Genomic DNA, 26,486 nt, shown 5'->3' with positions numbered 1-26,486 from the left:
ATTTGGGCACCTGGCTTTCTGCTCTAGTTTAGCTGTAACAAGTTTAAATTGAAGTTGAAATCTAGCACGCTATAGAACATGGATAACATCAGAGAGATGACTCAAGCCCCCCACCCCCTTTTTTTGTATAAAACCTAGAAATATCTTATGGTACTAAGCAAAGTTGGAAAGATAACATTCGTGCTGAAATAATCACTTTGGCACTTTGCTTTCTTTAAAATAAATATATGATGGGAAATTCCTCCCCAACAGTGAGGTACGGTAATGACTGACTGGATCATATCATTTGACTAATCAATGCACTGAATATAGATTAAATATACTCTCTCCTTCTCCCTCTCAGCAACTGCGTATCAAAGAATTTGGATAAATAAACAACTCCGTACTTTGGGTGTTCCTAAATTACACTGGAGCTTGGAGGAACAGGAAGGGAAGCTCAGCAAAGCAGATTTTCACACCTGTATAAAGCATAGTTATCATAAACCATGTTCATCCTTTATTTCCAGAAGTGGTATTGCATTATTCAACAGCCCAAGGGATTGTAGAGAAACTACATCAGGCATAAAATACAATATACCCTCTGTCCCAGCTTACTAACTGGTTCTTCAAGTGGCAATGCATGTTAATACAGCATTTCTGGTTAAACATAGGCAAGAAAAGCATGAAACCAATGAAAGAAGTGGAAGTTAGTTCTGCTCTTAGAGTTTATTCCATCAGGGCAATAGTTTGGCAGGCAATTAGTATTCGTTTATAATGTTATAGTTACGTATAATGTAAATTGTATCAGTGTTAGCTGTAGCTGAGGTTTCAGTTGCAAGAATGAATCATAGGAACATTAAGCTTTGGATTCAACCATATCAAAGTCACGTCCTTGACTGATAGACATTGTATAAGTCTGTTGAGTGTGCGCGTGTGTTTCCCACAGGTAAATAGTAGCATCAGCATCTGCAGCTTTCAAAGAGAGATTTACTGGGCATGGATTTTTTTTTTTTTTTAACACTCTCCTGTTCCTGGAATCTTAGGTTTTCTTAGAAAGAAAGAAAACAATCAGTTTCCGAACAGCTTTGAGTGTCAAGTGTCTTAAAAAACAGCAGAAAAAAACTTAAGTTCCATGAAACTGGTAGCCAATTTTACTTTAAAAGTGTGTGTCACATCTGATAGACACTCTTCAAATACGAGGGAAATAATATAATCGTGTCTTTGACCTGATCCACTTTGGCGAAGGTGAATAGATCTCTGCTAATCAGTATTAATGTATTTGAATTAACACTGGTCTGCTGTGGCTGATTAATAAATATTTCATCTTTATCTATCACAATGAGGATCTCACTTGCTGGTATTGCCATACTTACATACCATGGATTGAAATGAGTTATTCCAAGTCATAGTTTAGGGTAAGACAACAAAATAAAAGGAACACCTGGTTCGAAAACTGTGCTGAAGCCACTCATGCAGGCTCCTGAACTGATAGTTAATCTTGTATTGTACTTCCTTCCTCCTTGATGACTTTTTTACATAACAACTGTGTGTGTGTGTGTGTGTGTGTGTGTGTGTGTGTGCATGTGTGCATGCCCTGTCTTCTCCCCTGACCTGCAGGAAGCTCAGATGATGTAACTTTTAGTCAAGCGTGTTGACTCCAAACCCCTGAGACACCTTGCACTGAAACTCAGATCCCAACATAAAGAACATTGGGCATCAGCGCAAGGATAAATTCAGTGAGCTCCAGAGACATTCATTCATTTCACATGAATTACAGACAAAACGCCCGAGTGCCAAACAAACTACAAGATACAGCAAAACATGCTGTGATAGTCAAGCTAACGAGTATTTAAAATTGTTGTTCAATGGAGAGTAACTCAGAACTCATCTGCAGGGCAGAAGTCTGTACAAGCAATAGGTAAGGGAAATTCTTCCACACTCAGGAGATCTGTAGTCTAATTTAAGAGTGATGAAGTGAGTGACTACGCTGTGTAGTATGACAGCTGTGAGCACAGAGATACCTGTGTGCTCCTACATTCAAAAAAGCCCCACAGGTCTATGGAGAAGGCCACAGCCTGGAAAAGAGTAGAAATAAATCCCAGTCTCAGTCCTATTGGTAGTTTTCCTCATGATCGTGGACAAATTATTTCTGTTTTCTGCTCTTCTTTCTCTCTCTCTCTCTTGCTTATCTTTATGTGGTCTTCTGCACTATGACTGTAAGTTTTCCAACACCTGGAATTATTTCTGGGATGGTACCACAGAATCATTTCTGGATTCTGTAAGATTGTGACAAATAAAATATTCAATGGGTTTTGGTTCACTGGTTGTTCCCTTTTACTATGTAACTTATCATCACTCTCAAGATTTGCCTACCTTATTTCCAGTTCTATTTTTGTGACTAATACATAATAAATCTATTATAATTCAGTTCTGATCTCTTTCTTGAATAAAGCAAGACAGTCAATCTTTTCCAAATGCATTAAGGTTGAATTTGAAGGTCTGTTAAGTCATTATATTCAAATGAAGGCATTTCTAGAGTAATAGCTCAAATAGAAATAAAAGTTCTCAAAATATGTTTCCAATATCCAGCCCAGTGCAATAAATATTATGCAAGGTGAATGGCTCCTGTCCAAAACTAACATCTCTAATCTTCTGCTAGCCAAAATACACAACACAAAAGTATGCACAGGACGTGCTTAAAGCTTGCATTTGGGGCAAAGCTCAAAGTTTTCCATCCAGCCTTATCGACTGTTGTGCATGAAAATATTGGGATAGCTTATAGCACTGTACCCACTTAAACTGACCACAAATCTATACATCTTTTTGCTAAAAATAGAACAAAAGCCAACAAGAAGTTATATGTATTCTCCCTGGCCTTTTTAAAGCAATGGGTTAAAACGCACGATGAAAAAGCTCAATATTTTATCATGATTTCAAAGAAAACCATGTTTTTAAATTCTGATTATTTCCTAACCTCTTTTCCTGCATTAATTGGTATGGTGACAGAAAAAACTCTATAATCCTAAACCTCGACTCACTACATGCAGTCCTGAAGATTACATGGAATCATCGCCAGCCCTGGAGACCAAGCGTTAGGGCTGGCAGGAAGGTGACATGAAGGTTTTTTGTCAGACTGTTTTCAGTATTATTGTCACCATTATCATCTGAATAATTTCAAAAAGAAAACAATTTGCATGCTAGTTTTCTGAATCTTCTTTTCAACTAATGTTTTCATCAAATATTTTGGATTTCTGTTTTGTATATGGCTTGAAAAATGGATTATTTCAACCAAAAACTAATTTTGCATTTGAATCTCTTGTATCAAAAAGTGTTTTTCATCAAAGATGACTGATAAAAAAGAAAGATCCACATGCTTTATTAAACACAATAGCTTCTAAACTGGACATGGCTTTTCCCACAGATGTTCTTCATCTCAGTCATGAAAAGAAGCTGCTTGGACAAGGAAAAAGCTTTTCGGTGAGTGTATGCTGTCATAACTTTTCCATCTAGGTCAACAGAGGTACCAAGGTCTACAAATGGAGGAACTTTCCGTATGTCTCCATGACACAGGGCTTAACTGGATACCTACTGTCTTGAACAGATTTTGAACAAGCCACAATCAGCCCTGAGGTAACAGCTCCAAGAGTCATAATAACAAGGTGAATTTCTAGACATGTTCTGCCCTCCAGGTTGCCCATTTATATTAATATAACTGGTGCAAAAAGTTTTAGAGATTAGCAGGATACTATATTTTTACACCCAACAAACAGACCCAGCTTGAATCTCATTTATGCTGGGGAAAGCTGTAGGCTTGTGTTTATATAGCTGAAGGGGAGAAAAGAATTACTCCAGTAGAATTATTACAGAAATTTTTATGTAGAAAAAAGTGTCTTAATCTGAGTTAGCTAATTAATCCCAGAGCAAAGATGGAAATCGGTAATTTTGTGGTAAGTTAAATAATTGAGTTAAAGACAACAGGGGAACTTAGAGTGTTATCTTGACTAATGACTTACTAAGTCATACAAAAATAACTGGGATTTTAGGTTGTAGTAGCTAACTTGAGATAAGAATTCACCTATTTTTCCAATGGGAATAAGCCACAGAGAGCAGCATCTGTTTTATTCAGAATAAGTTATGCTAATTAGAATAAAAAAAAAAACAAAGAACTTCAGCAGAAATGTACTTATTGGACAGCTGTTGTAGAAAGTAACATACAAGTCATTCATTAGGCGTCAGTTCAGACACTTGCAGAGTTGTCAGTTAGAAAACAAATATAGAAAATATTAATTTATCTGTTTCACCATCACTACTGATTAATAGGGATGTTATTAACATACACAACAAGAAAAAATAAGTTTACTAGTCGAATAAATACATTTTTTCTTTTTCTTTTTTTTTCTTTATATGAACACGTATATTTTACAAAACCCCATAGCACTATGGGAAATAAAGATCCTTCTACAAAAAGAAGATGTAAGTCAGTGTTACAATAAAGCTTTAGAGTTTCAAAATGTATCTGGGCAAAGAGACAAAATCAGCTAGAAGGCACTACTGATTCACTGAGAAGGTTCAGTTTGTAAATGTTGTTGTCATAACCTCCAATTCATAAATTATCTCTCTTCTCTATTCCAAGGGATTGCACATAATACTAATGTGGTCAGGAAGGTTGCAGTAGATTCAGAAGAAAAGAAGCTATGGCCACACAGAAAGGAGAAGTTATTGATGGCCATAAAATGGTGGTTGAAGCTGAGCTTGTAGGTTGAGGCTGGGATGGCCGATCTGAACGTGGTCTCTGATCCAGTCGGTTTGAAATCCAAATGGGAGGTTTGACTGTGATGTAGCCGTTGGTTATCCTGATATAGGAAGGCAATGTGGTGGTACTAAAAGAAAACACAAGAGAAGGAAATTAAACTGGAGATTCTTTGTCTCTAGTCTGTGATTTGTCATCCTATATGGTAGTAATGACAACAACAATAAACCACAATTGTATTATTTGTATGCATAAGACATGGATGGTAGATCTCCAAGGGCTAGTAAGTGTGATGGTCTGGAAGCAAGGCCCGGTTCTGGAGGTCCTTCAGCTTTTGACTGCTGTAGATTTTAACCAAAGGAGGGATTCCTTAATCTATTATCTTCTTTCCTGAAGCATCCACCACTAGCCAGCATCAGGAACTGGGATATAGAGATCTTTGTGCTGACCAGCATGACCCAGTTTTTATATTCTTAGCTACATTCTTGCCACCAAGGAGCTCAGAATTCGTCATGTCTCTTAGAGAGAAGAGCAACTGCCTGTTCTCATTGAGGTCCTTGGTGAAGGGAACCTACTGAGCTTGCAAGAGAGACCAGAGGGGAGCCTCAGATGCTGCCTCTGACAACTGGATACAGCTTTGGATAAGGACAGCAGACTAGAAGGGCCCACCTGGATGGATCCCTAATCTAGCCTTTTGCAGTCTCACTTGCCACGGACTACATGTTTAGTCCCAGAAGGGCCACAAAACATGAACTTCCCATTCAGAAATCACGAAGAATTTTCCAATATCACCTTACAAAACTGTTAACTTAAGCGCAGAAGACCAAACAGCTTCATTTTTCCCTGTCTTTAAGATATTCTGACAAATCACAATGACAAAAACAGAGTCAGTGTGAATTTTCCCTGGCTATGGCTTTGGCTCAATAGTGGTGTGATTGCCTATTGATTAAGGATTGAGTTAGTACTTGATTTGAGTGGGCAAGTAGGAAATCATCACAAGACTCATGACACTGAAGATCAAAAAGGTCCACGTACATTTGATTTGGAAGGTCTAAACTGTAATCTCCATTTCATAAATGCTTCAATTATCCAGTATTGGATAATCAATAATCCATCTGCTGTCACAGAACAGTATAACTGAGCATGCAGAATGTGAAAGGTGGATTCTGGACTTAAGAGCAAGGCATTCTGCTTGAGAGCAAGGAGAAAAATGACACGCTCTCCTGAAAGCAAAACATGACACTCAGAACTGCAGACTCTCTGTGTTACTTTTTAAAAATCTTCCATAAAGTGAATTTTGTCGCACTGAAAATTATCCTTACATCATTTCTTATCAGTTAAGAAGCAATGAAGTCTAATAAATATTTAGTTACAGTATCTGAGATTCTGACCTTGGAGGAAAAGGCCTACATCTTGCATGATATCAGATAAAAAGAACAATACCTTGCTCCAGATTTACACACAGAAACAGAATTCAGTAGAAGTGAATGCTTTTGTCTTTTTCTGTCTAAGCAATGATAAAATTAAATATGGCAGCTGCTGATATTTAAGGCCTTAGATTTAAGGTTGGATGCTAAAATAGTGTAGAGTTCATCACTGGTAGACATATAAATCCAGGTCAACATCATATCCAATGAGCACAAAATTGTACAAAAGCTTCACCCCAAATTTTGGGATAATTCATTTCAGTTCTTCCTCATTCTTTATACTGTTGCCACATCTTCTGAGTGGGATAGTTGTTCTGTAGTTAGAAGTGATCTTAACTAATGTGCAGTAAATTACAGTAAAAAGAAAAAGTGGTCTTTACAACTAAAGGCATGGGAATTGCTTCATGGGAGCAGATAATCCATCCAACTAGCATTATGTCTTTGACAGTGAGTGGAACGTGGTACGTGTTCCAGGGAAATAAACTGCTGTAAATAGAGAAATCTGAAATCACGTGATGCTAGAGAAAGCTCTTATGTAAATTCCTACAGTGAGGGGTTGGTTTAGGTCTTTAATTGATGATACAAGACATACAGCTTTGGAGTCTCTGCTATTGCATCAAGACCACTGCAGTCAGGTAATACAAAGAGTTGATCTTGGATAAGCTAAGGTTGCTATTTCAAATCTGTACAGTGTTTTTGAGTGGTTAATTTAGAGCTGCCAGGAGCGATACCACATTAGGGATTGTCTATTCTAGCTCCTCTAACATATGGAATATCAAGTATGAACTGCTTTCCTATAGCCATTACAAAGCCATCATTAAAACACGCCTCTAACAAGAACTAGGTACTACATGCTGTGAGTAATTCAACAAAAATGCAATCATGTGCCCACTTTTGATCTAGATTTGATTTACCCTGGTGAGTAATATGGTAGTGCACAAATCTGGCAATAGTAATGGTGGGATCACAACTTGTTTTTATCCTGTTTTCTGTAATGTAAGTGTGAATAGATGCTTATATAGCTCTGCAATATTGACTGACAATTGCAATTTTTTGCTAACTGTTATAAAGGCCATGTCTTGCTAGACAGATTCACACCTATAATACAGTTGTTACTTTCCAGGGCATATACTAATAAAAATATATCAAAATGACAATCAATAATTTTTATATTAAGTTTAAAGCAGAGTTTTTCAAAGTACTCCTTAGGAGTTAGGAGCCAAACAGAATGTCTGCAATATTTGGGTGCTTGAGTCTGCAGGAAATTTCTGCATTTGAATCATAAAGATTAATAGCGCTCAGCTGTGATAAGAGTCAAAAACCAATTTTCAGAAATGATTTAGGCTCAGGTTGCACATTACATCTGTGATTGCAAAAACTTCCTACAGAGCCCTGGGAACCGGTTCTGCTAAAAGATAATTCAAAAGCAAGAGAAGATTCCTTCATTTTCAAATTTATTTTCAAATGGGTTGGCTCCCAAATCTGGTTCTTAATGCTATTCCTCAGCATAGACACATCCAATGCATGTGGTTCCAGGATCATAACTAATACTGTCAACTGGTTTTGCCACTTGATGGTATCAAACTACAGCCTGAGACTTTTCAGAAGCCTGTATATCCGGGAGACAAACTCCTGAATAGCCTACAGTTAGATTTTTAAATATACTGAGGTGTTTTAAGAAGCTAGATGCATAGGTGTTTTTATGCTCCTGTGATCTTTATGTGAATATTTGAATTATTATGTATTATTCACTTTACAGAACTACACAATTTAGCCCTAAATAAAATTTTAAACTGCATGGAGGGACTGGTTCTCAATTTCAATTTAAAAAAATGTTGCCAGAATGCTTTGTAGGTCTTGCAGTTTGGATGTATCCTGCTCCTGATTCATTCTATGAGCTTGATCCTTCAGTGAAACTAAAATATCCATTGCACAGTAAACTGTCCTTTTTTGCACCTTGGGGAGGTACTGTGTGAGATGTCTGACAGGCGATGCAGGCTTGCTGGGAAATGCATAAAAGGAGCATGAGGCCATTCATCAGCCAGTTACCTCTAAGGGATTCCAAAAGCAGCCCTAAATCAACATTTTACATTTCTGTATGATGTGTTTCCACTTTCTACTCAACTGCCAGGAGGATTTTGTTGATTTTTGTTGATTTTCTTCTCCTCTGGAAAAGATATTTATTTAAAAGAAAATAATTTATTTAAATTCCAGAGTTTCCTATAAAAAAAAAGACGTTTTAACCACTCTTCTCCTCAGTCAGTAATATTATTTTGGGTTTTCATCCTAAAATGTTAGATTCCTATATGTATGCTTCTTTGTTAAGGTAAATATTGTTGGGTGGGGAGAGTTGTTTGTTTTTAAAAAATCTTTAAGTGCTTTATGAGAAAAGAACAGTGAGTCTCCGTTAATGTACTTAAGGCATGCTAATAGCAAATCAATCACATTTAATCCATCCATCTAATGTATTTTCCTAAATGTAACTCTACTTTTAGCACTTTATCCCATTGCCAAGACAGTTTAGTTATTTAAAGAGAATGATCTCCTTTACCAAATGCTACAATCCCAGTGTAAAAACTTTGGTCCAAGTTTGCAGCTAGACTTTCGCTACAGTGAAGGGGGAGAGAAACCTCTGCAGAAGGTGGTTCATTACATTCAGCAAAGGTCTCGAAGTTGGTACTTACTGTCTCTGGGTGTTCTTCCTTTTCTATTGATTACAGAGGAGCCTAGACAGCCAGGTTGAATTACAAGCTGATCTTACAGGTGGCCCAGGTAAGAGGAGGTGACCTCCCTAAACTCTCTCTGAGCGCTCTTGCATGCGGATATAGGATCTTGCTGACCCTCAGACTTTCCCTAAGCCTCACAGCAGAAGCAGAATTCCCTGAACTCAACTGGAAACTTTCCAATGTCCTTAGAGAAATTTTGATCATTCCTGAAATTTACATAAATAATTTTAAAAAGCGAGTCACAGATCTCAGGGATAACAATCTAAATTATCATTATGTCTCCTCTTGCCAGCTCAGGATATTCCATATTTGAGTCTTTTGTGTCTGATAAAAATACCTTTAAAAAACATTCCACATGATTTGGGATGAACATGCAACCACCAGCTCCGCTATTCACATGCCTATTTTTTGCTTCTGTGTATGGGATTGTTTTAGAAATTTGGAAGACTCCAGGTATCTTTTAGCCAAATGACCTGCAGCATCATATTCATGAGCTTGTACTTTTGATCAGATAATAGGGCAGTTTTTCAAACCAGTGCATTAGTCATACATTGTCTTACCATCATTAGAACTTGTAAAACTCTCTCAAAAAAAAGGGCCCCAGGCATATGCTTTGTGAACAGATACTACTGACTCCAATTACATGATGCAAGTCCTCTACACTGGAGGCACAATGAAGCACCTTGAGGAATGGAGAACATTTTAAAATTGAAAAATAAAACAAACACACATGCAACCCTTTGGAGGAATTCTGTTCTCGTTTAGCTTGTAAGGACTTTGCAAGGACTTTGCAAATCATTTTTGCTGTGACTCAGTTTATCCTTAAAAGCAGGGGCACATTTGACCACATGTGACACCACAGCAGAATCAGAGAAAATAAAGCCAGGAGGGACTTTCCAGTCTATCTGTCCCAAAGACAAGAACAAGATCTAAACCCTTGCTGACATATATGTCTGATCTGTTCATCGAAAAACCTACAATAATAGCAATTCCAGAGTCTCTGCAGACATCTATTCCAGGATTTTACCAACCTTGACATCCAAAATTACTGCCTAATGTTTCACCAAATCTCCCTTGCTACAGTGTAAGTTCGTGACACCTCCAGTCCCTGTGGACAGATTTATTCCTTTCCTCTTCTCAGCAACCTTTCATGTATTTTGAAGACTTAACCATGTTTCACTATTCAGTCTTCTCTCATTTAAACAAACAGTGCCCTCAGCCTTCCTCCACAAGTCATCATGTTCGTGCCCTCCATCCTCTCTGCTATGTTCTCCCCTGAGCCTTTCTAGTTGCTCTGTGTCTTCTCTGAAGTGCTGCCCAAATCTGGAAGCAGTATTTCTAGCTGAGATATTATCAGCCCTATGTTTTGCACAGTCTCTATTTCTGCCTCTCTATTCGTAAAGCAAAAGAAAGTTTATGAAAAATTCTGACTCTGATTAGGAGTCACGTATCTCATGCACCACCCCTCTGTGATCTCTAGGAAGATTCACCACTTTTTGTCCGTAAGTCTATATGCCCTCACCAAGTTTTCTGAAGTTGATGGAAAATTGAACACGCACTGAGAAAGTGAAGATTGGATGAATTATAGTGATATTTCTATGCATTTTTAATCTGCTGCCATGTTTCAATCCCAATATTGTTACTGCTCAGGGTGGAGAAAATATTTTTTAAAGCACAACTTATGAACTGTTTGGGGGATTTTTTTGGATCAAAGGAGCTATGTAAACATATGACAACTACTTCTAATAAATGTAAACAACTGTGGACTCAGTCAACCTTTCTTACAACGTCATCAGATGAAAGAAGCTTATCAGAATGATGTATCAACATAGACTAAACCTTGAAGAAAGGCACTTTTCAGTTGAAAACCTAAAAAGCTAATAAACTGGAATCCAATTTTTGAGTAAATACAATAATGACTGCTTTGCATTTGTGATTTGATGTTAACCTTATGATGGTTGGATTTTTTAAAATTGCATTAAACATATGCTTCTTGTTTCTTTTCAAACAAATTTTACCCTATTTTTTTCCTTTCATTTAATGAACAGATATGAAAGAAATTGATCACATTATTTTTCTGGTGATCAGAAAAAATGTCCTGCCAGTGAAGACAATTACTCTTGTAACTAGCCAGAACTATTTGTGTTACCAAAAGTTATTAGTCAAAATTTGCAAAAATATCTGCTTAAAGCACTTGGACCAACCAGTTGTAGTGTATAAACTAGCTGGCTGGCAAGAAGTCTGACCACATATCTGGAAGAAAAGAATAGGTAACGAACCTAGAGGAGAAAGTGCAAGCTGGAAGTAAAAGAGAAGTACATTAGAAAAAAAATCACACTAGAAATAAGTCACAAAGTTTTAACTGTGAAGACCATTACAATAACTTCTTAAAGGGAACGTAGCATCTCCTATCTCCTGAAATTGTCAGATTAGAATTTGATGCTTCTGGAAGGGATTCTTTCATTCATCACAGATTGTAATTCCTTAAGATTTGTATCTCTCTTCTTCACTGCCTTCCTTATGAACACTATTCTTGAGGCTCGGGGGATCAATCCTGCAATGATGTGTTGAGTTTCCTGGTCCCAAACAAGTAGGACACTAAGCACTACAAGCATGAGTGGTCCCAGTAAGGATTGTATTCACATATCTACAACTCAGCACATGCTAAAGCCCTTTGTGGAATCAAGGCCAAGAGGCTCATGCTTTTGCAAGGTTCAGTTCATTAAAAAAAAATAAAAATCCAACCTGGATCTGATTAAGGAATTCGGTTTTGGTCCAGACGAGGCCACTCATTTGCAGTAACTGCCTTTGCATGTCTGAATGAGTGAGCAATATCGCTCATTGGTTTCTGGCCAATGGAGAAGACGAGGGACGTGCCAAATAAGAGCCTTATCTCTACAATTTTCTATTTGCTTCAAGGTTATTGGGAGCCCAGATCTCTGGCCATTTTCCACACTGCAAGAATCCCCGCTCTCCACAAGCAGCGCTGTGTCAGACCAACAGAGTCACAGTTGCAGCCACGCTGTCGGTAGAGGGTTCAGGCAACAACATCGGGAGCCTTTCAACAACCTGCCGCTGTCGATAAGAGCTTTCCTTTCGACGAGACGCAAATTGGAACCACATTCCCACCTGAAAGGAAATTCAAGCTCCGACCCAGCTTTATTTCAGCATCCTGGCTGCTCCAGAGACTGACAGCAAGCAATTCCCCTCCTGGAAGCGGGCGTTTGTGAGCCTCTGACCCACATGCAGAAGCAAAGGGCACGTTTCTGCTGATAGAAGTCTATTTATTCCCTCAGCCCTGCTCTTTGTTACGGCCATGTCTGCCACAGCTTATCTCTGGGAGAAAGAAGAAGGTACAGAAGGAAATGAGAGAGGGGGAAGCATAAATTTCACAAGGAAATGGCTCTGAAAGGATTGAAAGCTGTGAACAAGTGTGCCAGGCCTCTGAGTCGTTCTGCTGATGAGTGCTTAACACATGGCAGAGTGCGGGACCAGTGGCATGGTGCACCTTGGGAACCAGGCCTTGAGGCAGGGAGCAGGACACTGCACACAGTGATAGGGTGCTTGGAGGTGAAGGGGAGCAACACAAGGCACCTTTGCCTCCTGAACAGGCAGGACCAGGGCTGTTAGAAGAAGCTGCAAAAGGTGCCACCGATGAGAATCATGCACCATCCTTTAGAAGTCCTTGGCATTAACAGCGTTCAAAGTGTGGGGGGGATTAATTGTAGCTATGTCAGATTCAGGCATGTAGTCTGCACTATTCATCTGTGTCAGCTCTATAGTTTGTGAAGAATGAGAGGTCTCCAGAGGAAAATCCATCTCTCCCAAAGGCATGTCTCTAAGGTAGGTGAGATGAGCTGTTTTCTGAAGATCTCCGTCTCTCTAATTCAGGTCTCCTGAATCCCAGCCAAGTTCCTATCCCAGGAAGGGCTTTGACTGGTCAGGCTGGGTTAATGTAGTCTTTCCTAAACTGGGATGAGATTGCAGGGTGGGGAAGAGGAAACTGCTGATTTTTCAGTGCATAGAGCAGCATCTGGCTGAGATGCAGCTCCCCTCTCTAGTCCTAGGAGCCCACTTGCAAGAGCTCCTCTACATGGCACAGGCCTGCAAAGCTGCAACACGTCCCTCATTTCAGGGCTCAGCCTTAGGGACCTCTGGGTTTGACAAGGAGGAGATGGTGGCTCACATGGCCCAGTAGCTCCAGGGAGGCTATGAAGATGTAAGTAGGAGGCTCAACTTCCAATTGCAGATCAAACGCTTCTGGCCCAGTTTCAGACCCCTCTCTGGATGTGCAATGGGCTAGAGGCCTGGACCCTTGCTTCTCATCCCTATGTCACCCACAGATGAACCACCAAAACCTGGTTAAATCACTTTGCTTCTGTTTCCCTCTGCACTTCAATCTGAGCCAAGACCTTAAAGTGTTACTGTGACATTACTGGTGTTAACTGAAAGTGAAGCATTTCACAGGCTCTCAGATTTGCAGCTCCCAGTTGCCCACATCACTTGAAAAATAGCTTCGTAATGACAAATTTGTCCCTGGAGCCAAGCACCCAAGAGAAGAGAGTTACATTTACTTGTAGCACAGCTGAATGCTGCAGAGAAATCCTAAAATGTAAAGCAACCTTCAGGCCATTAATGGGACATGTTGCTAAAGTCATGTTTCTCCGGGACATGGGGCCAGAGGAGGGGATAGGGCTAGGACAGAAAGGGCCTGGGACTCCCTCACAGAGGAGGTGAGTATTGCTATGATGCAGACTAGGGGAAGGAGGAGGAAAGGAGCTTTCTGCCACAGTGATGTAGCTTGTGTGTCTCCTAGGCATGGCGACGGAGTGCTGGGAAGCAGGCCACAGGGATGGGTTTAGCAGATAGGTTGGGAACAGGTCAGAAACACATCTCGCACAGCCCAAGGCCCGCTTTCCTGAACAGAACTTCTAGCACATGGGGAACCTTCTTGAACCTCATGGTCAGGCTGAGCTTCCACCATCCCAAGAGGAGACTGTGTTGGTTCCTGTTCAACTCTCTGCCCTGAAATAGTTCAGGAAAACCCTGTGAGCATCTCACCCCCAAATCCTGCACCCACAGATGTGTCAGTGGCAGAATCAGCACCACCACTCCTTTTCAGACAACTGTAGAATGGTGTAAAAACACAGAATGCTGTAAAAATCAATAACCTTTGAAGCACACCCTCTGAGTAATTACCCCATTCCCATCTAATGACTTAAAGATGTTATATTCCTCTCTGATTTGGCAACAACAAAGATTTCAACCTTATTAAAACCAGCCTGTCAGGAAACTACATGTCATCCTTAAAAAAAAAAAAAAAAAGAGAGAGAGAGAGAGAAAGAAAAAAGAAATGAAATTCTTTAAAATCCCTGTGAACAATAATTCAAGATACTGTAGCTGAAGAAGGATGATTTGTTGTAGAGTGTCTGGGTGGTCCTGAGGCAGGAGATGACAACATTAGCTCTTTTCTTCGCCCTTTTAAGCAATGCTTTGATGATTCTCTAATATCCTAAGAATATCCTACTACGATTTTGTCCTGGGATGAGGCAATCACAGAGTTGGGATAATGCATCCAAGTTATACCCAGGGCCTCACTCTTGCTAACATTGGATACTTCAGAGCCATTTGTTTCACCAATCCTATACAGACATCTGAGCCAGGATGGCTTTAAGAGAGTCTAAATAGGGATGTGGGTCAAAAACATCCACGAACTCGTGCTCACTCTCTGCACACATCTGGTTGTGTACCTGATTTCTACGTGCAATTATTGCAGTCATAATCATGGTTCAAATAACCAAATACTTATTTCACTGGCCATTGGAAAGATAACGATCGTAGTTATTACAGACAAAATAAGCAAAAATATCAAGGGTGCATACACAGATGAGCTTAGTATTGTAAAAATCTCACTACTAATGTTATCTTCCAAATTTTTGGGGCAACTTGCTGGTATACAAAATGCAAAGGGAAACCCAGTGGGTTTTTCTTGATGAGGCTTGCAGTCAGGTGGTTTTGAATCAAATCCCAAGCATGAGCTGAATATATGCTTTTTGTCCACATTTTGCAAACTAGTTGATCTCACTAAAACAGTCCCCACCAAAACAACTCACATTTTTCAGGTGGTCAAAATCATAATCCACATTTTATGTGTTGGGCTCAACCTTTCAATTAATTAGAAACAGAGTGACGAGGTCTGCCCTCTCCTTTGCAAGCTCAAGTGTTTGTTTGGTATTGTGTGGGCCCTATGGCTCAAATATATTTTGCAGATGCACAGATTAACCATGCATGTTTAGATGTGCTTGGGGAACACATACATTCATAGAGATGTATATATCTGACCTTGTCACTTTCTTGTTAAACACTGTAAAAGATATTGACTTTCCCCTACAGATTTTAAAATGATTTAGAATAGCCAGTACTGGGGAAATATCTAAAATATCCTGTCAAATTAGGTATTTTCTCCAAGACTGTTCTCTAAGACACACAATTATTTCAGCTAAGAAGATGCCTGTGCAATATATTAAGGAACAGAACGAACAACCAAAATATAAACCGACTTGTCCAATATACTGCATTTTTCCATTTGATTTTAATTTTCTCTTTCCTTCTCCCTGTTCTTTTTCCATCTCTGTGTAGCAGTTTTTCTCTCCACTTAGTCTGTATCACATTTTTTTCTCTAATTCACTGGGCTAACTTTCCTAATCACTGCTTGTATTTTTCCAAAGTCTCTCTTAAGAAGAATAATTAAGGTTAGGTCAGATCTTTGAACCCGTTATTCAGAGCAGTATTGAATTCAAGCTTGTTCCGCTGAACAAAAGTACTGGCTTCTTTTTCTTTCCAATAGACTCACTCTTGAAATAAAGATGATTTATACGGCATATCTACCGGCAGAAATGCGAAGAACATTAAATTGTTGGATTGACCATGAGGCTTATGCTTCTTTCTGCTTCTTATAAAGCAACTATGGTAATACCAGCCACAGCATAACCTCCTCCTCTCTAAACACTTGCAAAGCAAAGTACCCGCTGGAAGCCTGGAGATGCCACTGCTATCTCACAAAAAGCCCCTCGGTGGCCTGTGGGGCTGGAAGGGCTGTGAAAGCTTTCCCTGCCGGCTGTCACCACCGGGACCCTAAAGCGTGTCCATAGGACTGAGCCAAAGAATTTGTGAGCACGGGCTGCAACCATTTCTCTCCCTGATAGGGCTGTGTGAGGCGTCCTAGACATTTAGCAGCTCACAAGAAACAGATTTGGCTCCCTCGCTTTCCAACTTGACGGGCTCGTATCGCAGGTATAATGCTCACTTTGTTCAGTTAAGTTATTCAGGAATTGTAAAGAGGAGATGTGAGTGAAACTGGCATTTGGCCTGGCATTTTCATAATTGCAGGAACATGGCTTTTATAGCATTAAAATAATACAAATTAAAATAATTCCTGCTTGTCCTTCCTCCCAGGAGCAAGTGGACTTAGACCACAGTTGCCCTTTGGAGTCCAGCTGGGTTTCAGCATGCCACGCAGCCCGCGTTGCTGGGAGCGTCGGAGAATCAGATTACCTCTCCTGCTTCATTCTGCAATCAGTCTGCCTTCTACGACAAACCCAGCAGCACAGAATAACCGTGGCTGAACCCACTGTTAGAAAGCAACTGCCCACCACAACAGTAATGTCATCTTCCTCTCTGTCATACTTTTTTTCACTTAATTTTGTAGGGCTGGAAACTCACTACTCAGAAGATGAATAGCAGAACCAGAAATAAACTGCAGGTCCCTTGACTGCTTTATCTACAAGATCACGGGGCCTTGAAAACAGTAGTGTTTCTCCACCTTGCAATTTCCCATCTTTAAGGAAAAAAAAAAAAACCCAAACAACAAAACACCAGGATGATGTTGCAAAACTACGAATAAAAACATGACTTTCATATACCATGGGTTGATCACCTGACATTTATGCTCCTTCCTTGTCATTCAAAACCTTTTTCTTTTCCTTTGGGCTAGCTTTGAAGTTTTGCCAGTGCATTTCAACATTTTTAAAGAGATTTCTTTTTCTTTATGGTAGCCCAAGTGCCTCCACTGGGAAATGAAGTCCCCTCTAAAGAAGAGAGTAAATCGCATATTTGGTTATTTGAACAGTACTGCGAGCTTGACATGATAGATACAAAGTTTGGAGTCTAAATGTGGAGCTGATTCATCCTCATACACGCTTGTTAGTGCTAAAGGAGAAGCTCATTTTGCATCAAGTGCTGGGATTTAGGGGGAGGAGGTGCTTTACTATGCACTTCTGCCTTTAAGAAATTCAATTCACCCAGGGCATAAGCCCACTCAGCACTTATCCAAGTGTCTGGAACCGCAGCCAGCCTTGCGAGCTTAACACACGCCACGCTCTCTTCATCCACCCCAAACAGCAGGTAAAAGTGCTACTGTGCATTGAATTTTCTTTGCCTCTTAAGCGAGACAACTTATTTTTCAGCTGAGTGAAAGCGAAGAGTTTTGTTGAGCTATGTTAAAGTGCATTTCAGATTTAGAAGAATTACATTTATTTAAGAGGACTGACTGCGTTTTCCCTTCTTACAGGAGAGAGAAATACAGTTTTCTTTTTTTGTTTGTCATAGAGAATATGCCATGAAGAGTCATAGTTAAAGGCTCCAAGAACCCAATCCTCAGAACATCTGGCTAGTGAAAGCCCTGGGTATGGAAAATATAAATGTCAAGGCTCATATTTATGAATTGGAAGGGCCATCACGACATCTGCTAACAAGCTCTCTTCCAGAGTCCATTTGCTGTACATGGTTATTCACAGGCAACAATAAACATGTGCATGGATCACATGCACGGTCTGCCCTTTCTTTCAGTCACCGAAGGAACACGCTTTCCAGTAATAACACACAAATGCTCTGTTCTCACAACACAGAAATACAAGTGTTTGCAAACCTCGCAGCAAAGCCTCTTGCACATCAGACCACAGCGGGATACACTGCTGGAACAGACTAAAAATAGTCTGAGAAGAAGCCTTGCATTAATATACAAGGCAATTTAGTGCTAACTCTTTCAGTGGAATAAGTCCCCTCCCTCTTTTTTGCCTCTCTCAACAGGAAACAGGTTGTGTTACAGGTCCAATCCTGAACCCTAATTTTTATTATTGCATGGCTGTGGATGGGACTCTCAGGACTTAAATAGGGTCTAATTCATTCAATTGTGGTAGCTTAATATCAACATTAAAACAAGCTGTAGGTAAAATAAACTTACTTCTACATTTATACCCTCGGGCAACTTTCCTCCAGCTTGGTGCCAACTGTAAGTGCATTTCTGACCCCTGAGAAATAGAGAATTGAATCCAATGCATAAGCATAAAGGTTTGGCTAATGACTTCATTAGTGTAGGTGTCTAGATCACCGTTCTCAGGAGCAAAGGTTAAACCTACATTGCATAAAGAGTAGCCCTGAATTTGCTATTTTGACCATACTGGCATCAGGACCTCAATATGACCATGGTGAATGCAGTCCCCAGCACTCCTGGCATTGGCTGCACTCACAGAGACTGCCCAAGAGGCAGCCAAGTTGCCAAGAGGAGGAAGAGTGTCATGAGAGAGAATATGGATTTCTTTATGACGATTACAAATTTAGCAATGAATAAATATAGTCAATGTTGCCTGTCTTGCCCAGTCAGCCTTGTGCTTGGGTGCACATGTACCCATGTGAAAAAGGCAGAAAAGCAAAGAAAAAGAAATAACATGGGCCGGATTTATCTTCTAATAAAAAAGATTAAAAAAAAAAAAAAAAGATACCTAGCCATGCACACTGCCGCAGTTTGGAGTAATTCCAGGTTACGTAAACATGCTAGTCGCTAGTGAGACATGCCCCTGCCCCAAAGAGCTTCTGCTGAAGGCTGTAGGCTCCAAAAGCCCACATTTTCATGGATGTAGATCAATCACAGAGCAAAGTGTGATGCTTGCAGGATCAGAGCCTCTTGAGGGGTGATCTCACAGAGGTGGAGGTAAGGCCCAGGATGCAGAGATCTGGGGAGGAAGACGGAGATGGTGGAGGCTGATGGCTGCCTTGAGGAGGGATTCTATTTTATTGCTTGGTCCGGGGCCCACACCCGACTGCAAGCAGCTAAACAGGGCAGGTAGAAAAAGTGTAGGAGAAGGGAAGAAAATGTAAGCAGAAAATGGAGAATCGCAGAATGGAAAAATTAACAGGTTACTCAAGATCAATAGAAGTCCTGGCACTGGGTGCCAGGAAATCAGACCACATCAGCTGAGAAACAGTGGAATAAAAGGGGATGTGCATAACTGAGGAAGTGCTGGTGAAGAGATCATCATAACTCAGCAGCTGCTCGTTCTTGAAATTGAATCCTAAGCAAACATTTTATTTGTGCTACATCAGATAGATCTTAAGTGGCTTAACAACATTGTCAGTGATCAGGCTATGTTCAGCCCAGGTCAAAAATACACCAAAACTGTGCAGATACAAATATATAATATGACTTACCTTTATTCAACACATGCCAGTTGAAATGTAGAAAACAAGAAAGGAAGAACTATCTTTTAATAGGTTTCATAAAACATTTTGCATTGTATCCTGATCAGTATCGAGGAGAAAGGAACAGAAAGCATTCTTGGATCTCCAGTGTTGAAAAATACCTCATTGCTCAAAAATCTTAGCTTTTATGTATGTGCTCCAATTTTGTTATTTGCACTTGCACTCATTTAAAAGTAAGGATTTAATATTCACAATGGATTTAAATTTCAAGAAATTCATTAAAATATCTAATGAATTACCAATAAAGAATTTAGTTTCAAGAAAGAAAACTGAAATCTGTACAAATCACCTATTTCAAAAACTTCAGTGTTTTTTATCTCTAATGATTTTATTTTAATGTGTTTATAACTATCACTAAAATAGAGTATATGTACTGCTACATAGTATATTTTATACTGATGATGAGACACTTAAATGATAGTGAACATAAATATGCAAGGCTTTTGCTTATTTTTTTTTGAAGTTCATCAGTCTGTGTTTGTTTCCTCACCTATTAATTTTATAGAGAACAAAGAAAACTCAGCAGTGTAAACTCAGCAGAACGAAGAAAACAAATAAATCTTTTTGTGAATCTAGCAGGTGAAAGTGTTGCTGCATGTCCTTTCAGCCCCATCTGGAGAATAACAAATTCACTCTTTGGCTTTACAAGGTGAAGGAAGTTATCACTCATGGCTAGCTGACAGGGAGAGTCTATTAGCATGGACACGCTAGAGTTTTGGACACAAATGACAAGATTCTCATTCCTTATTGCGATGCATGAGAGAATTCTGTGCTGAGCACACATTTCACAGTTTTAATTAAAACATTCTGTGCACTTTGACCAACCTGTTAATCCAAGAAGTCTGAATAAAAACCATCTAGGGACAGATGATATGTCATCAGTATATCATCTGTTAGAGTCAGGAGATTTACCTCTTATTTATATTGCACTAACTTATTATACTGTGCTGTCACTCTATTTCCACTGGAGGGCTTGTGTACTTAGGGCTGTGCAAAGGGCAGGAGGAGAAAGGTGCCAACACTGGTGCATGTTTAAAGGAGGCATCAAGACATCTGCTCATCTTAAAGGGGGATGAAATGGAAACTAAGAAACTAAAAAGTGAAAAATGCAGCGTTCCTCCAGCTTTGCTCTCTCCTCAGGAGGAGCTGAGACCCCCTTCACAGAAGCAAGGCTGAAAGTTTGAGAGAAGCATGAAATGTGAGGAGAGAGGAGAAGGACCAGGTGACATACTGCATCAGTACCCCAAATGTCTTCTTAAGACCCCCTGTATATCCATCTGAGCTCTTGGAAAATTGGGCAAGCTAAGAGCAGATTTTAGGCCAGTTCAGCAGCTTCCTCAGAGTAACTAGGAGACAGAATTTGTCCGTGAGATTTTTTGAGACCACTCTGCATGTTGTCGATGTCTGAGATTTTTTTCTGTTGAATAGATGTTTCTATTCTATGCCCTGGAGATCTGAGGTAATCACTGACAGGGACTGTGATGACGAAAGCTTCCTGAGAATAAAATCCTGCCAGGAGAACTGTGAAGGAAACAGTAGACAGAAGTGCTGGAGAAAAGCCAAAGGGGCACACAACACAGTTAAGTCCCAAACAGCAATGAGACACAGGGATGCTCCACCTCTCTGTCTTCTTGGAAGGTATAGAACAGGTATAACCTTGGTGACAGAAACCCCAGAGGATTTCCCCATCATGAAGGGAATATCCAGGCCATGCAGAGCGAGCAGCTCAGCTCACCAGCCCTGCAGCCAGGACAAGGGGAGAAGTTTAGAGAAGCATGTCCTGCAAAACAGGTGTGACATGGGAAAGAAGGTTTGAATTCAACATATCTATACTCCTGTTATTGTTGGCTACTGGAATGGTCTCTTTGGGAGACAGGTACTCCATAACAAGTTAAAAAAGATCTTGAATCTACTTTCTAATCCTTGGCCTTTAGACAAGGTTAACCTGAATACTGGGCAAACACAATGGTGGCTAATTTCTCTGCTGAGTGGAGAAGTGAGAAATTTTCTCCCTCCCCTGTATGCAGCAATAGGCAGGCGGTCTTTGAGCAGTATTCTTAGTCAAGAGGCAGTAGAGTTCTTTAAACAAACAAGGCTCCAGTGATGGAAATTTCAAACTCAAAGCTACCATATGGAGGGAAATCATCTGACCACAATTTACCTGTTAGACTTCAAAAGTGTCTAGGTTTCCTCTAAAGAAAAGCAGCCTTTTCTTTAATGAAGTTAAGTACTGTATTTCAGCACTGTGTGTTGTGAAAAGGAAGCAATTTGGATTCATTTACTGAAATTTACCTTTCAGATGCAGTTAAGTGAAATTAAAAGTTTGTCTGAGTTGACAGCGTTCTGTTTTCCATCATGGCATTGTCTTGAAAGAAAGGATAACAGGCTAAGTGCTTAAATTCCATCCAAACTGATAAGGTTCACTCTATACCAGCACATTTTGTGTAGTTTATTGCACATTGTCTCCCTTCATCCATCACTGGCATAACTTTTTTGCCTGAAGTAACCATTGCTTCTAAAAGAAATTGATATTTGTGATGTTATTGCATTAATCTGAGGTTGAATAGTCAGCACCAGGCTATCAGAGAAATGCCACTTCCAATTACAAGAGGAATTCATTTCATTTTCCACTAATGGTAGGCTTTGCAGGGCCAAACTTAAATCTCGGATAAGAATTTCTTTTTCTGTCCTCTGATCACAGCTCTTTTCCTTGAACCTCTTTTCTCTGCAAGTAAAGCTTCTGTGTGCCATTAGTACCTTCCTAAATGCCATCTCTGCCCAGATCTCTTTCTCAGTAGTAGGAATTAACCCAGGTTCACCCCTTGTGCCCTCTCTATTCTTTCTTCTCACCACTTCATTTCTCTCTTTCACATGCCACAGAGGCCAGAGGTCCTTCCAACCCTCACATCTCCTAAAATATCCTCCCAACTACTAACTCTCCTCCTTCTCTTTTTCCAAGAAGCTTTTTTGCTGTCCTGCCATAGAGTCCATGGGAGCTCCAATGCTCCCACTCCATTTGGGAGAGGTGCTCTGTTGTTTGGGTTATTTTTTGCTTGTACTCTCAAACTGCTTGCCCAATAGAACTAAGGTGTGAAACTGATTTGGCCTTCACTCATTACTCAGAAATGTCATGGATATGTCTCCGTTCTTTCAATTTACTTAACAGCTCATCATAAAACTTCAGTGAATGATCTGTAATTAATTACGTATATTACAAGGAGAAGCTTAGCTAACACAGCGTCAACAGGAACAATAATACACACTGTATTCCAGGCTGCTGCCTTCCAGCTCAAGGATTTTGCCTGCTCTCCCTTCTGTCACCGTTGGCTTTGGCTATGGGAGCTAGCTAGTGTTTTAGTTTTGTCTAAGTCCAAGTTCCTCACAGACTCTCCAGGTCTGAACATTTCTGCAAAAGCAAATAGTTAAGAAAATGTCTCACTACTTGAAATCACCATTTCATTTTTGACAAATAATTTCAAACACAAACTATAGCCAGGCAGGACATTTTTATGTTGTTTAGATTTTGGGAGGAGGAGGCAGAAGGGAGAGGAAACCACACATTTCATCAGCATTTTTTATTTTTTTAATAGCCTTCACTGAATTGTTCAGTGTAGCTGTTCACCCAGGAGATCAGCAAATCTTAGTGCTGTCAGAGACAGGGAGAAGACAGAGCAGACTTCTCATCCTCCACAGTGGTACTAACTTTCAAGCACACAAATCTAAACACAGTTCACCCAGAGGTGCCAACTCAAATGCCTCAGCTGTTAAGACAGAACAAAAGGGAAAGGAAAGGACAATCTCCAAGGTATAACTGAAAGTAAATACTAATAATGATGACATTTAATGATGACTCATTTTTCATGAGACCATTTCAGATTGTAGCTATAACCTCAGAGCAGACCAGAAAGACTGTGTGAGCTGAAGTCTTAGTGGAAACATTAATTATGGATTTCCTGGCTTTTATAGGTTGGAGTCAGACCTTTGATGTTCCTTTAAGATTGTTCTCCTGTGTTCACTTCCTTTGTTTCTGTGTTGGTAGCTTAAAAAAACACCTCTAGATTTCCATGGGAGTGTATGAGACAGCCTGGTAATCCATAGTCCATAAAAGCCCTGCAATTCATGGCTCAAAAAGTCCTCTAATCCACAGTCAATAAAGCTTTGGAAAAGAGCTGTATGAACCACAGTGATTTCACAGTTCAATGAGGTTCATACAAGAATCAATAATCTGGTTCAAATTCACCTGGATTTGTCCTCCACCTGTATACTTCTCCTTGACTTTCCAGATTGAAAGGTAGCTGAAACAGCTGAGTTTTGAAGACCTCGCATGGGAAGAATGATTTTTGTACAGTTTACACCAGCCCCCCCCCTCATAATAATGACCCAAATCCCTCTACACTTGATGCTCTACTTCATTTCAAACATGGACTAGTCAAGTTCAGGTGATTTAGGAAACATCTATGAATTGGAAGAAGAACTCTTTGGAAATACTGGGCCATATCCCGGAATAGGACAATATCCATGCAGCTCTGTTCATCTAGCTTGTCTTTCCATATTGAATGTGAAGGCCTGCAACTGGAACACATGCAAATGCACAGTGGATTGCAGGATAAGCCAGAGCGCAAACTTCTAGCGCATCGCTTACCATCCAAGAAAGATGTGTGTTTACAGTCCCACTGCTGCGTACCAGGACAGCATTGTGGTTTCACATGCGAGTTCACACGCTTCTCTCCTGCACAGGTAACGTCCTCCTTTGTCTGTGTCATTAGTCATCTTAGCTGTATCTTCCCAAGACTGATCATGCTACGAAGTCTGGTGACATGCACAGATCTCTGCTCTATCCTTGCCAGTCAGAAAGAGACCAGTTAGGGAGTATACACAGTTCAGTGCCTTGTGCAAGGTCCAGCTTGCAATTAATCCTGATGAAATGCAATCGCCAAAAACAGCTGGTTTATGAAAATTGAGACCTCATCCAATTTATGGGGAAACCAGAGCTGGTTGTGAGTCTCTGATTTTAGCTGAACGGTTTATAATTTTTGTTTTGTTTGGTTTTGTTTCCAGGAAAACACCAGAAGTTACTTCAGAATTGTATAAGCACTAAAACCATCTGAAAGCACTAATGCAGACTTCCTTTCTTCCAGCCTTTCCTCATTTCTAGGGCTCTCATCTCCCACTAGTATCTCCCTGGGATCTTTCAGCAAGGCAAGCAACACATATAGTATGGTTCATCACTAGCTTGAAGGGAGCAGAAACTGATGTTTCCCCAAGTCAATCTCTATTCTTATTGATGGAAGTAAACAGATAAAAGGTTTTCATTCAGGTAAGATCCCAAAGGAGTACAAATCAAAAATAATTTAATTATAACCTGCTTTTAAAGACTTTTCCTAGGAACATTTCATATCGAAATAAAATAAAAGACCCAGAAAAATATGCAAGTACCATTTCTTTAAGCTCCCAGCTGCGTAGTTCCACAACCGTATTATATCAGACCTCATATCTTCTCTGGATAGACAAGATGGGACAGGAGGAATGTGGCTAAAGGCCAGACTCCCATCAGATCGGACTATTTAAAAGCCTTACTTGCATTACAAATACTGTGAGGTGGGCCAGACACTGCTGTGAAATGCTGGGGCATCATGCAACACTATGATTTGGAATCCCCTAGATGGGAGAAGGAAAGAAAAGTCCCTCATCCCTGAGGCAGTGAACTATGAAAGAGAAAACGCCTTTTAACTCATGGTTTTAGGTCTTCCAGGGGAAGGATCCAATCACAGAACAAAATTTTAGAAGAGAACACATGAATTCAGAATCTGACTCTTCTTACCAAAGCTGGAATTAACCTCAGAAAAAGCCTTACTATATTAAAATTAATACACACCACTGTAATAATACACACCATATACACACAACAAAAAAGAATACAATAAACTACAATGCCAATAAAGCAACACCCCTTTTAATAAAAAATATAATGAAAAAAATCCTGGAATACAAATAAATAGAGAGTTCTTTCCACAGCAAAGGGAGAAACCTCTAAGAGACTTGGACTCATTTTACTTGCAAAACGTTTAGATGCTATGAAAATGAGAGTAAGAATAAAGTCGAAGAGAGATAATAATTACATGCATTAGTAAGTAGTGAGTTTCCAACTGATTACTTTAATTCTTTTGCTTGTTAGTAGACCTATAAACACCTTGGCTGTTATCTTCCCTTGTCTGTGACTTTGCCTGGATAACTGCACTTAGCGCTTACCTGATTTTTGAGAGTGATAATACACAAGCATCCTAGAGGTACACTTCAAGACCATCAGTCAAACATGAAGGCTCAGATTCATCATCTTTCTCTAATACTCAACAGAAGTTTTTAACCTCAGACCAAGTTCTGAACCGCCATGAAAATGTGCCTATCCCTGTTCTCTTCACATACAGGCCTGAATTAAATACTTCATTTTGGCCAGGATAAATTCATTCTTTGGCAAATAGATGTCATATTGCTGCTACCTACCTGATGTAGAGAATAAAAATGAACAAGTCGAATGGTGAGTTAAGAGAGATTTTGCAAAACAGCTCTAATTAACACATATTCTATAATGTGACCTAATGTGACCTTATCCAAAGGTCATTTTACAGTGTAGGAAGAAGACTAAAAGCTGGGACACAGGAGTTCAATACTTGGTGATATCAGAAATTTTATCCATGACCTTAGCTTTAATCTGCCCTTGCTTGAGTATCCCAAGTGCAGACATAGTAATCAGTATTTCCTCTCTCCAGGGTGTACTCTGATTCTTACATGTGACATGCCCTAACACTGCTGCAACAAGATGTAGATATAGTTAGATGGACAGATAGACAGACATAAAGACATATGCGCACACACACAAACCTAACACTCAGAATGCCTCAATTTGACTTGTTTTCAAGGCACTGGTGCTGTCCAAAATGTTAGAAAATATCAATACCAGAATACAGGTAGGAAGATACAAGTCAAAAATGCCAGAATATGAAGAGCTCCTAGAAATATTCCAAATGGTTGGAAAAATAGGTCTTTGGTCTGAAGGCTGACAGTAAAGAT

At 39.8% G+C, this 26,486-nt stretch overlaps 1 protein-coding gene across 1 annotated transcript in view; it reads right to left on the bottom strand.

Annotated features, from left to right (window-relative positions):
* Nucleotides 1-1,544: 1,544 nt before the first annotated feature.
* TRABD2B (TraB domain containing 2B) overlaps nt 1,545-26,486 on the bottom strand; it is a 300,543-nt gene continuing 275,601 nt past the window's right edge. Inside the window, exon 6 of the mRNA XM_085308191.1 lies at nt 1,545-4,859. Within this exon, the coding sequence (XP_085164317.1) occupies nt 4,637-4,859 (223 nt within the window). The 3' untranslated portion in view covers nt 1,545-4,636. The remainder of the gene's footprint in view (nt 4,860-26,486) is intronic.

Source organism: Rhea americana, unplaced genomic scaffold, assembly GCF_003343005.1.
Source record: "Rhea americana isolate MKP2758 unplaced genomic scaffold, rheAme1 scaffold_27, whole genome shotgun sequence".
NCBI classification, from domain to species: Eukaryota; Metazoa; Chordata; class Aves; order Rheiformes; family Rheidae; genus Rhea; species Rhea americana.
The sequence above is the reverse complement of the archived record's forward strand: the minus strand, read 5'-3'. Positions and strand labels throughout refer to the sequence as shown.